General features: G+C 37.6%; 1 protein-coding gene across 5 annotated transcripts in view; it reads right to left on the bottom strand.

Annotated features, from left to right (window-relative positions):
• Positions 1–13,810, bottom strand: part of NISCH (nischarin) — a 55,371-nt gene that overhangs the window by 19,674 nt on the left and 21,887 nt on the right. For 4 of the 5 annotated variants that reach the window (XR_014491095.1, XM_083351719.1, XM_083351720.1 and 1 more), the window contains exons 10-13: positions 9,777–9,962; positions 6,821–6,949; positions 3,091–3,204; positions 1,969–2,077 (exon numbers count right to left, since the gene is read on the bottom strand). Coding sequence is in view for 3 of the 5 variants with exons in the window: in XM_083351719.1 (XP_083207845.1) it covers positions 1,969–2,077; positions 3,091–3,204; positions 6,821–6,949; positions 9,777–9,962 (538 nt within the window). In the remaining 2 variants the exon portion in view is untranslated. Of the gene's footprint in view, positions 1–1,960; positions 2,078–3,090; positions 3,205–6,820; positions 6,950–9,776; positions 9,963–13,810 lie in introns of all 5 variants that reach the window. The other variant, XR_014491094.1, reaches the window with a different exon arrangement.

Raw genomic sequence — 13,810 nt, forward strand, 5'->3', positions numbered from 1 at the left:
TGTAAGAAACAAGAGACTTTAAGATCCTCTGGATCAAGATTCCGATAGACAAGACCAAACAAATCAGAACTCCGAGGCTTGAAACCAAGTCTGAAGTTTCCTTCAGAGAGCAACAATATTACAAAGTTAAACTTCCCACCCCAGTGCTATGCAACTAGCTACATTCCCCAATAGAAGAGTTTGGCGGACTTTCTAACTAAATGCTCCAGCACCTATCTGACTGACAGAAATAACCTTGGTTCCCAAGGGACAGTAAAATGTTTAGACTAGTAGAAATCCTCCATCTCCCTCCCAATCTTGTGGCAACTTAGAACGAAGAAAATGGCTGACATCCCCACTATTTTAGGCTTTGTCCAGAGAAGATTCAGCCTATAAGCAGAACATGTATTTATTTAAAAGACCTATATGGCTACCCAGACATACACTGCATGGTGTGCAATAGTGGTGAATATCTGTAGCTCGGGTGTAGGACGAGGGTGAAGATTCGTTCTGAGAGCTTGTGGGTTGGTTTTTGAATGTTTCGTTACTAGGGTAAGTATCATCTTTAGCAGCATTTAGGTTATTAACGTAACACAGACATCCCCTAAACTCTGCTGAAGATGTTATCTAGCCTGGTAACAAAAAGTTTGGAAATCAACTCATAAGCTCGGAGAACAAGCCTTCACCCTCTTACACTGCATGGGTTCATAGTACCACAGTTCATAGTCTCCAAGAATATATAGTCTTAGAAATGTATATCCATGCGTTCATTAACATACTACTGAATTTTGGTCATTCTGACATTTGGAAAAGCATCTGAGCTTTGGGAGAAATGACATCTTATTGGTAGCTTATAAAAAGCAAAGACTGAAACTATGAAATAGCAAGAAACAGTAGTCAGCCTTATATTTTGGGATCAGTGGAGTACTATCATAACAATGCTACCCTACTGAAAAAAAATTATTATTGAAAAAAGCTTGGGATTTGGCAGATGAAATGCAACCTCATATACTTTCCCCAGAAAGATCCTGGATAATTCCAATTTGCAAATATTTTATCTGCTAGTAATACCCATTGTACAAATAGTTACAAATAATAACGTTGCAGTTAGCTAAAGTATTTTGTGGGGTGGGGAGTGGGAAAGCAGAGAATGCTTTAGAGATAGCCATATATGTTACTGAGAATACTACCCTACAGATGTTCTCTAATTATATATATTTTTGAAATAAGAAGAAAAATAAAGAATTCTTCAGCAAGCAACATTAATCTCACTGGGCCTTGATTTGCTCCATGTTAGCTCAGTAGTCGACACTGGGCCTCTTTGTCACTTTCTCCATTATTTCTATTTACTAATTAATCACTGAAGACTATCATACTCAGAGTCTCAGCTTTGATCCCAAGTTCCATCCTTAGTGGCACTATTAATCCAGAAATCCACATTTAATTTGTGGATGTCACATATGCAGTAACCCCATTTTAAATGTTTGGCAAACAGCTACGCAAATATCACCACTCTAGTTTATTTAACACATCTTTCAGCTCATTTAACTTCTTTTCTGTAGCTACTGTTTCAAGCTATTTCAGTCTTAAATTTATAAATTTAAATTTATAAATTTATAACTCTGGCAACACACTTTGCAGAATTGTAATGTAGCTAAATAGTAAAATAAAGGAAGCAAAAAATCAAAATGAGAAGAGCAAGGACTCTGCTTCTTTCCCATTTTATGCAGATAGATAAAAATGTATAAAAATGAACACAGCAACATATTTTTTTGACTTGTATATCACTATAATCTGCTCAAATTCCAGGAAGCTAACAACAGCAGTTTATATTAACAAATTAAAACTTCCATAGTAAAATAACTGGTCATTTGATATATATACATATACATATCCCATTTTTATATAGATAAATTCATGTATATCAATGCAGCCTACAAAGGCAGAACCAAGAGGCCCAGCCTAGCAGCATGATACATACATGATTACCTTGACTGGAGCTGACAGGACGTGGCAGAGAAGGAGAAGAAGGATGAACAGAAAGAGAAGAGCAGTTTGATTTTGAACTGGTAGCAGAAAGCTTTGAATCTTCAGGGATCTGAGAAGGAAAAAAACAAATAAACAGAAGGGCTAGGAACAAAGGTTACAAAGTCACCTTACCAAGAACTGACATACAAGCAAATATTGTTGGGGGCAGTATCCTGACATTGTAAACCACCCAGACAGTGCTATAAAACAATATGGGGAAGTATTGCCATGGATATAGAGTGCTTGGGAGTGATTTAATACAGGTAGTTTTCACTTAACGACTGCCCTGTTTAGCAACTATTTAAAGTTACGACGGTGCTAACTTTGTGATCGGTCCTCACACTTACAAGCATGACAGCATCCCTACAGTCTTGTGATCAAGGTTCAGGTGGGTGGGTGTTTATTATTGTTGCAGCATTCTACTGTCATGTAATCGTCACTGGCATGTTTCACAGTCAGCTTCCAAAGTCAATGAAAAAGCTGGCAGCAAAATTGCAAGTCAGCCATGTGGCTCCTTACTTAGACACAATGAATCATTTAGTAACAAAATAGGAAGTGATATTGTAAGTCTGTTACTGTCACATGATGTCTTGCTTAACGACTGCATCGCTCAGCAATGGATTTGCTGCTCCCAACAGCTGCCATTAAGCAAGCACTACCTCTATTATAATTTTTTTCAAACTGATGAGATGGGGAGCACATAAATTTAATAAACAAACAAGCATTTATTAATACTATAATATAAAGTTAAATTACTGTTTGATATAATGGTTGTCTCATATCTCTTATGCCTCTTCTACTGTACCTGGGAGGAACTTAGAAGTTTTTATTTCATTTTTCTATTATACTTTAGTGACCTAGTCCAGGATGGACAAACTGTGACTAATCTTAATTACAGTTTAGGGTTTGTTCAAATGTCATATAAAAGGATAATTAATTTCTTCCTTGTGAGTATGGTAGGCTAATAAAATCTCAGTTTTGGGGAAAGATGCTAACCTCAAAAATTGTAAATATGGTTTAGTGTTATATTTTAGAGGAGATGACAGTTAAAGTGATCATACACCTATTCATATAACGTCTCACCTTCTTATCGAAATTACTCATTTTGTATTTTACATCTTTTGCTTTTTGTATAGCTTTCAACACTTCAACAGTGTCAAGTTCTTTTTCAGTGGTTGTGGTATTATCCAAACAAACCTGAAAGATATCAAGAAACCAAATTAGTCCTCAGCTAAAGAGACAAACTGAATTAGATCAACCAGAAAAAATGGAATAGAAATTAAAGAGTTCTTCCTTTTTAAAAAATAGGTTTAACACTTTGACAGAAATAAAGATACAAGATTCATAAAGTACAAAAAGGAAAAGGAAATAAATAACCCAAATTATTTTTGTCACAACCCAGGCATGACAGATCAGAAGACCTTCACAAATAACATAAATTTCAAAATTTTAGGCATATAATTTAACAATAAATAACTTTAAATCTTACTCTAATCAAAATCTTAAATCATATTAATACAATTCATCCAGAAAATCATGACCAAATCATACCTATATATTTACCATGCAGAAAAATAACCAGCTCCTTTTAACCACCTTGATGGATCAGAATAGACCCAGAACAAAATTTTTGCTGTATTAGTATCATCTTAAGATTGTAAAACATTTTTATTAAAACATCAGATCATAAGAACTGGATGTTCTTTATTCGCAAATCTTTTGTACATTATCTACATTTATTGGTCAGATTCTTCAATTCTTAACATTTAAAGCAACTTTGTTTAATATACTTAAAATTAATGTTAATTACTGAGGCCAGCAGTATCTCTGATCCAAATGTAGAACATAACAAATGTTTTATTTGAATGTACATAGCCATTTATCAGTTTTTGGTAGGCTATATTCCTTTTGGAGCTTATAAAAAGTCTTGAAGATACATTTAACAATAAGCTGGTCTATGATTATTTTATTTTTTATTTATTTTAATTCCATTTATATCCCGCCCTTCTCCGAAGACTCAGGGCGGCTTACAAGCTTAGCAGTAGCCTTCATTCTATGTATATGCCTGCTTATTAGGGCTTTCACACACACCCCAAGCGGCATTATTACAAAGTCAGCTTATTGCCCCCAACAATCTGGGTCCTGATTTTACCTACCTCGGAAGGATGGAAGGCTGAGTCAACCTTGAGCCTGGTGGGACGCGAACCTGCACTCATTGCAGGCAGCTGGTGTTACTTAAGGAGGCATCAGCCCACTGCTCCCATAATGCCCATTTTCAGCCCATATTTTATTAAAAAAACTCTTCACCCAACTTTTTAAAATAAGAATTATTTAAGAGAGTTTATTTTTCAAGTTTGAATTTCTTATTTAGGAATATCTAAACAAATTTAGCTATATTTTCCAATTAAGAGTGTGATTCTTAAAACAGTAAAAACCAAATACAGGTAATCTTTGACTTACATCCACAACTGAGCCTAAAATTTATATTGCTAAAGTAGTCATTTGTTAAGTGAATTTTGCCCCATTTTGTGTTTCTTGCCACAGTTGTTAAGTGAATCACTGCAGTTAAGTGTCAACGCTGCTAACACTGGATGTTCCTGCTCTGACAACTGATGAAAATGCAACCATTTCCTCTTCTCCTTTAACATGTTTTTCTTACTTTTAGAAATCAGGTGCAACATTGGGGGTGAGATGGGGGGTTAGGATGTAAGCTGAGTTAGCCATAATAATAATGCTGCCGTGGGATAAAGGGGTACGAGCTGATAACATTTTGGCTTTTTGGCCGGCTTAGGAGAAAGCCCGTGTTTGAAGCTAATTGGGGAATGTGTTTTATGACAGTTTATTGGGGGAGGGAATTGTACTTTGTTACTTTGTATCAAGGGGAATGGAATTTAGTTTTTGGGTTCAACTATGTAGTGCCTAGAAGGGACGTGGTGGCTCAGTGGGTTAGGACGCTGAGCTTGTCGATCAGAAGATCGGCAGTTTGGCGGGTCGAATCCCGAGTGCCACGTAGCAGAGTGAGAGCCTGTTACTCGTCCCAGCTTCTGCCAACCTAGCAGTTCAAAAGCACGTAAAAATGCAAGTAGAAAAATAGGGACCACTACGGTGGGAAGGTAACAGCGTTCCGTGCGCCTTTGGCATCTAGTCATGCCGGCCACATGACCACGAAAACGTCCTCGGACAAGCGCTGGCTCTTCGGCTTTGAAACGGAGATGAGCACCGGCCCCTAGAGTTGGAAACGACTAGCACGCATGTGCGGGGGAACCTTTACCTTTACCTTATGTAGTGCCTATACTTTGTTTCCCAAATAAATGTTCTTTAAGGAAGAATTTTGCCTCAAGGTTCTTTTGATGGGTTTCATCTATCGGAACCATGACATTAAGTTAATAACATGGTTGTTAAGTGAATCTGGTTTCCCCATTAATTTTTCTTGTCAGGTCACAAAAGGTGATCACGTGACCCTTAGAAGATATTGCAACCATGATTAATACATGCCGGTTGCCATGCATTTTAATTTTAATCATGAGACCATGGAGATGCTGCAAGGTTCGTAAGTGTGAAAAACGGTCATAAGTCACTTTTTTTCAGTGCTGCTGTAACTCTGAATGGTCACTAAATGAACTACCTGTACTTGTCAAAATGCTTAAGGTTGGAAACAGTTTTTCACAGTGGTATATTTTTCATCTCATTTCATTCCAACCTCGACAAGAAATATGCAGAGATATTCAACTGAATCTCTACAAGTTAGCCTTCTGTTAAAATACAAATGGGAGTCACAGTTTAGAAAGTAAACCTAAGAATGTGATCACGGCACAGAAATTTAATCATTAAATTATCAATTTGTATAAAGCATCTAAGTGGAATTAGCATGGGCATCTCCCCCAAAGTATGTACCAGTCATTAAGAATATTGATTTTGACAATTCATTCTTCATTTATGATGCAACAGGGGACTTGTCAAATGTCCTCTTATGGTTAATTGGATTAGAAACCTGTGGCTTGTTTTATCAGACAAAATAGAGACATTCAAAATATAAAGGTTATCTAGAATTCAACACAAGTTGTCATTTTATGCAGATGCTATTTTGGGACTCGTTAGGAATTACAAAAGCTCTTTACCTAAGTCCATAGTCTGTGCAACAACATAGCAAGTTTACTGGATACAAAGTAATTTGAGTAGATCTAACATATTGCATATTGATTAGGCTTCTGTGATTTTTTTGTTTTTGAAAATAGAAATATGTAAATGGGATTTATCGTTTCGATCTTTTTAAATATTTGGGAATAATAATTTAAAATAAAACACAATTACTAGACACAAATATTTCTAATTGTTTAACACAGATGAACAGCTATATTTATTAGAGGGCTGAAAATATGCACTATTGTAAAAGGAAAAAATAAATCTTTCCAAGTGGATGTCCAAATTCAACTATGACTACATAATCTAGTTCAAACTGTCAAAGCATTAGTTTGCATATACAAGCTTCATTACACAGATTCAGAAAAAATTATGTGTGCTGCCACAAACCTAAAATTATGTGTGCTGCCTCAAACACTGTAAACCAGACATGTCAAACTTGCGACGTCACGTGACGTCGCGCAATGTATTGGGATGGTTTTGCCATTGCCGGCAATAGGGTGGGCGTGGCTTCTGGATGACGCATCCGGCTCGCGGGCCAGCAGTTTGACACCCCTGCTGTAAACCCTCTCATTTTATGAATTACATTGCTGCTCCTAGGCAATGATGCTTACACATCATACATCATATTCAAGTCAAAAGTTAGAAGATGAACCAGTCTTTGAAGACTTACCTCTGAGGCTCTGTCACCAAACTGAGCTAGAACTTTGGTCCTATAATCAGGAATAATACTCAAAGGATTGTTTGCTAACACAAGCTTTTCCAAGCATGGAAGGCCTCCTATATTCCTTATTTCATCAATCTGAAACAATAGAGGCATCTATTTTAAGCATCCATAAACATGGTCAAATATTTTGATATTACAACTGAAATCTACATTTTTTACTCTGATTTCCTTCTGCCATATTTGATATAATAATAATAATAATAATAATAATAATAATAATAATAATAATAATAATAATAATAATAATGTTGGAAGGGACCTTGGAGGTCATCTAGTCCAACCCCCTGCTCAGGCAGGAAACCCTATACCATTTCAGACAAATGGCTGGCCAGTCTCTTCTTAAAAGCTTCCAGTGTTGGAGCATTCACCACTTTTGGAGGCAGGTTGTTCCACTGGTTAGTTGTTCTAACTGTCAGGAAGTTTCTCCTTAGTTCTAGGTTGCTTCTGTCCTTGACTAGTTTCCATCTGTTGCTTCTTGTCCTGCTTTCAGGTGCTTTGGAGAATAGCTTGACTCCCTCTTCTTTGTGGCAGCCCCTGAGATATTGGAACACTGCTATCATGTCACCCCTCACCCTTCTCTTCATTAAACTAGACATACCCAATTCCAGCAACCGTTCCGTTTTAGCCTCCAGTCCCCCAATCATCTTTGTTGCTCTTCTCTGTACTCCTTCTAGAATCTCAACATCTTTTTTACATCGTAGTGACCAAAACTGGATGCAGTATTCCAGGTGTGGCCTTACCAAGGCATTGTAAAGTGGTATTAGTACTTCACGTGATCTTGATTCTATCCCTGTTAATGCAGCCTAGCACTGTGTTGGCTTTTGTGGCAGTTGCAGCACACGGCTGGCTCATATTTAAGTGATTGTCCACTAGGACTCCGAGATCTCTCTCACAGTTACTACTATTGAGCAAGGTACCACCTATACTATACCTGTGCCTTTGATTTTTCCTGCCTAAATGTAGAACCTTACTTTTTTCACCATTGAATTTCATTTTGTTAGATAGTGCCCAGTGTTTGAGTCTGTCCAGTTCCTCCTGTATCCTAAGCCTATCTTCTGGAGTATTGGCTATTCCTGCCAGCTTGGTGTCGTCTGCAAATTTGATGAGTTCTCCATCTATCCCCTCATCCGAATCGTTGATGAAGATGTTGAAGAGCACTGGGCCCAGAACAGAGCCCTGGGACACCCCACTACACACTTCCTTCCATGTAGATGCAGTTCCACTGAGGACCATACGCTGAGTACGGCCTGTCAGCCAGCTACGAATCCATGTGGTGGTGATGCTATCTAACCCACATTTTTCTATCTTATCAAGTAGTAGGTTGTGATCTACTTTATCAAATGCCTTACTGAAGTCCAAGTAAATTATATCTACAGCATTCCTCTGGTCCACTAGTTTTGTCACTTGGTCAAAGAATGCAATAAGGTTTGTCTGGCATGATCTGTTTTTGACAAACCCATGTTGGCTTTTAGTGATAACTTTGTTCGCATCAAGGTGTTCGCTGATTTGTTGATTATCTTTTCCAGAATCTTCCCAGGTATTGAGGTCAGGCTGATAGGTCTGTAGTTTCCTGGATCTATTTTTTTCTCTTTTTTGAAGATGGGAACTACATCAGCTCTCTTCCAGTCCTCTGGTAGTCCCCCAGTGCTCCAGGATCTTTGAAAAATATAGTTCAGTGGTTCTGAGATCACGTCTGCCAGTTCCTCGAGAACCTTGGGGTGTAATCCATCCAGTCCTGGTGATATGAACTCGTCTAGGCTGGACAGGTGCTCACTTACCATTTTCTTGCCTATCTTGTGTTTCTATTCTGGTTTTTATGGCTCTGGTTTTGGTAGGTTGAACTGTTTCTTCCCTTTGTGTAAAGACAGATGCAAAAAACGAGTTAAGTAGGTCTTTCTCCCTGTTGCTTGTCACCTTCTTGCCACTTTCACCCACTAATGGACCAATCATTTCCTTAACTTTTTTCTTGTTTCTTATATGTTGAAAGAAGCTTTTTTTGTTATTTTTGACTTTGGTCGCAAGCCTTAGTTCATTTTGAGCCTTAGCTTCCCTCGCTTCATCTTTGCAGGCACAGGCTGTTTGCTGATATTCTGCCTTAGTTATGTGCCCCTCTTTCCACTTCTTATACTTGTCCTTTTTATCTTTCAGTTTATCAGAGTGTTCTTTATGCAGCCATGCTGGTTTCTTTTGAAATCTGTTATTTTTCTTCTTTGTTGGTATTGTGCTTGACTGGGCCTTTATTATCTCACTTTTCAAAATTTCCCAAGCTTCTTGAGTTGTTTTCCCCTTTAGGATTCTCATCCATGGAATTCTTCCCAAGGTCTCTCTAAGTATTGAAATTAGCTCTTTTAAAGTCCAAGACTCTAGTTTGGCTGTATTCTATTGCTTGTGCTATATATTTCTTTTCTTAATGTGATGGCTCTAAAAAGTATGCATTAAGCCCTCTCTTCTGAAGTTAATAAACCCATATCTAGGGTAGAAAAAAACTGCTTGCTCCATTCCTCCCCCAATAACTCTCCAAGTATAAATTTATTACCATAGGTATCTAGGTAAACTAGAAGAATGATTGAAACGGAGACCAATTGCTCTATTGAGATTTTAAGCAAAGGCTTAATGAAAAAAATTATTTCTGCTATATATGAGTTAAAACATTTCCTTTTTAAAGAGAAGCCAAAAAGGTAGCATTCTAAGATCAGAAACCAGATAAAAATGATGCAATAGAAGCCGATTCTAACATGTACATTTCAAACAGACTTCTAAGAGTATTAATTGAAAGCGTAATTAACTAAGAATGTTAGCTGAAGTGTAATTATTCCCTTAGCAGATTGAAGCTTGGAATCCTAGACACACTGAGTATGGCATGACGAGTTATGAGCAAACAAATACATAATTGTCTCAGTACCTGATCCACTTTATTGTTACTAAGATCCAAGTTAACTAAAGAATAGAGTTTGTTGAGTCCGGAAAGTCTTTCCAGGTGATTCCCTGCTAAATTCAGCGTTTTGATATTTCCAATTTTTGTATGAATTCCTTCTAACGTTGAAAGTTTATTGTAGGAGAGGTCCAGGTGAATAAGATTGTAGAGATGCTACAAGTGAATACATAAACAGGTTATGCTATATATTACACAGACTTTGAAGTATTAATTCAACAACAGTTGCCCCTATTCAGAAAAAAATAGATAAGCTCAGCTAACTGCTTAAAGATGTGGTGCGCAAAATGCATCAGAGGTTCACATCGTCCTATTTTATGTTTCCCTTCTATATACTTTCTGTGCTTTTCAATTCAATGTCATTGGTTTATAAGTCAGTATTGAAGATGTATATTGTGAACTTTCAAAATTGCAAAAGCCTGATACTGTGAAGTTTGAAAGATACTTATTTTCCATCAATTAGAGCAGGGGTGTCAAACTCAATTTCATTGAGGGCCGCATCAGCATTGTGGTTGCCCTCAGAGGGCCGGGTGGGTGTGGCTAGAGTGCGTATGGCCTACTGGGTGGGCATGGCCGGCTCTACATCGTTCACATCAAGGGTGCCTATGGGAGCCTGGGCAGGAGTGGGACAGATCTGAGGGTCTCTGGCAGGAGGAGGGTCTCTGGCCCAGGGCCAAGGCAGTGGGGGCCGTTCCCTCACTGTTTCCAGGATGGCTTCGCGGGCCACATGAAACCACTTCGCGGGCCAGATCTGGCCCCCGGGCCTTGTGTTTGACATGTCTGAATTAGAGAATAACCTGAAGAGCTCCCCATTTCTATGTTTAAACAAATATTTTCCCAACAGGAATTGCAGGTGAGATATCTGAGCTCCTGACACCAGACTGCATGTTTAATTTTCTTTTAGTTTCCCACTTTGACATAAAGTGACTTAAATGTTAACTATTTATATAACAAAACATGAATATAGTATTTATGTAAGACTTGTTTGTTTAAAATGGGTTTTCCATTTTCATCTTTCCACATCTAATAAAAATAATTTAAACTCAACAAATCACGTATTAATATCTGTTCCACACATTTTACTGACTAACTAAGGCCTTGCAAGACAGTGATTTTCACATACTAGTTAAGCCCTTGAGCATTTCTAATACAAAACTTGTCACCCTACTACTGTAGATAAGTGTTCTCAACTTTGGCAATTTTAAGATGTTGCACTTCAACTCCCAGTGATCTTAAAGTCACCAAGTTTGAGAAACTCTATTAGATCCTTAAATTGAACTCAGATGAAATTTTGGTCCTGAATTCCAATAATTACTTTTAGGTTGGGAATGACACACTGAATCCTGTATGCTTCAAGTTACACCTCCCCCCAGCATCCCCAGATCACTCTGACATAATTTGGAAGGTGGCATAATTTTAAACTATTTCAGGAGAGTTGTGAAAGCAAGCTGATGGTGGGAAGAAAAGAATATTTTGCTTCCCAGAGGCTTCTCATTTTTTTCTACCCAAAATCAGACTAAAAATAGCACTACCTTTTGGTAACATTACAGCATCACGATAGCCCCTTTATCCAGTTATTTTGAAGCCTAATTGTGGCTGCAATCCATCCTAAACACCCGTTTCCCTACTTTAGGTCATATCCAATTTGGTCTTCCCCTGGCAGATCAGTTATTGGAAAATGTAATTCTAGTTCTTGCTCCAAAGTATCACTTCAATATGATTCAAGGGTATAAAGAATCCTCCAGAACAGATTAATGGAACAGAGAAAATAAAAATAGAAGAATGGAGGGAAAAAATTGACTGTAGTCATTACACGTCTTATATGAATAAACATTTCTACAAAAACTACGAAATAGAAACTCCAAGAATGGTGAATGTAACATTTATTTTATATTTTGTTTCCCTGAACTATACACAATATAGTCAAAAGTCTCCTGAACCATCAGCAATACTTTAAAAATGATGCTGAAGACTTCCCATGCTGAATTAATAGACATGGGATAGGCTGCATTTCATAGTCAAATTACTTTTTCAATTACTGTTGGTGACAATATGCTGACATTGCAAACCACGCAGAGAGTGCTGTAAAGCACTGTGGAGTGGTATATAAGTCTAAGTGCTATTGCTATCTGAAGTGCAGCATACAGTGGTACCATACAGTCAACTGCTTTGAAACGCATTGAATTTGGTACTCAATGCATTTTGATGTGAAAATTTTGTCCCGGTACTCATCATTTGTTTGGTACCCAATGCACAAGCTAGAACTTGTTAATGTCGGCTGCCTTGTGACTAATTACATTATTTTTTATGAGAATAAATTGGTACTCATTGTTTTTGTTTCTCATTGCACTTCCTGGAACCAATTAACAATGAGAATCACTGTATTACTTTTTTTTTTTTTTTTTTTTTTTATTGAAAAGTTTTAAAAAATACAATTTTCCTTTAAGAAACCCCCCTTCCCCCTCCCTCCTCCCCTCCCTACCTCCCCCCTATCTCCCCCCCCTCCCCCTCTCCCTCCTCCCTCCCCTGCCTCCCCCCCTCTACTTCCCCTCCTCCCCCCCTCCCCCCCCTCCGACTTCCCAGAGCAAAATACAAGGTATATATCTAAAAAGCAATCATAAACAATCATATACTAACAATTATAAACTCTAAAATCCATCACTCTCTAGCTTATATAAAGTAAACCAATCCTTAACAATACTAAATATATATAAAAAACTAAAATAAAAGAAAACTAGCATCATTCCCATCTATGTTCTTCCACATTTCCCTATTACCTAAACATATTCTCATTTACACATCACAAACACCTATCCCTATTAACCTCTCTAGCCAAAATAGACTATAATAGATAGTTCTTACACAAATTAACCCGCATTAACCCACAAAACTTTCTTCCTCTTCCTCTGTAATAAATTGTCCATTAATTCCAAATTAAAGATTCTGTTACCATACATATCATCCCAAAACTTTTAAAAACACAACTACCACTTGTCTATAAGTATATTGTGGAAGTTCCATAGATTTCTGCTGGTCTTATTTTTTTGTCTTTTTTGAGCGTTTTAAGGCAGCACGCGTCACCCTCTGTTCTCTAATATCATCCAAAAGAGTTGCAGCTTGAACTCCTCCTGTACCCTTCTCGTCTATCAGTCCATCTTCATCCTCTTGATGTTCTCCTTCTCCAGATCCCTCTGCAGCTTCCAGAAGTGTTGATGGGGTTACATTTAAAACATTGTTGTAAAAGTCATGCGCTTGCTTCACATTACCCAAACAGTACCTTTTGCCATCATACATGAAGCTCAGCCCAGCTGGGATCTCCCATCTGAACCTTATATCCCTTTGCTTGAGCTCTTGCACAAGAAAAATAAAATCCTTCCTTCTCTTTAAAATCTTTGGAGGAATTTCTTTTAGAACCAAGACTTCTTGACCAGCAATCACAACTTTGGTATCATAGGCAGCTTGTATAACTTCATCTCTAACTTCCCTTTTTACAAAATAAACCACCACATCTCTAGGCAACTTTCTCTGTTTAGCAATCCACGAATTCACACGAAACACTTTGTCCATACCTTGTTTTATTTCAGATGCTGGATGATTCAATACCCCCTCAAAAGCCTCAGAAACCAGCTGCTTTAAATCTTCCTTAATATTCTCTTTTAGGCCTCTAATTCTCACAGCAAACTGCATCTGGTAAAATTGGGCCAGACTCTGTTCACTATCCATTTTGTCTTTTAAATCTTCAATTTCCAAAACTTTTGCTTCTAATATAGCATTCTTTTGAGTCAAGTCTTGCACTTGGTCATCCAGCACCTCCACACATTTAGCAACTTTATGCACTGAGGACAAAATGTCTGCCTTCATCTCTCTAAGTTTCTGTTCCATCCTTTCTTCCATTCTCTGCTCCAATTTCTCCAATTTCTCCTCCATCTGTGCAAATTTAGCACCCATTGACTCCAGAATTAACTGGGTATGTCTTTCAAGATCCTTCGAAGTCAATACATCAG

The sequence above is a fragment of the Vipera ursinii genome (assembly GCF_947247035.1).
Source record: "Vipera ursinii genome assembly, chromosome: 2".
Taxonomy (NCBI): Eukaryota; Metazoa; Chordata; class Lepidosauria; order Squamata; family Viperidae; genus Vipera; species Vipera ursinii.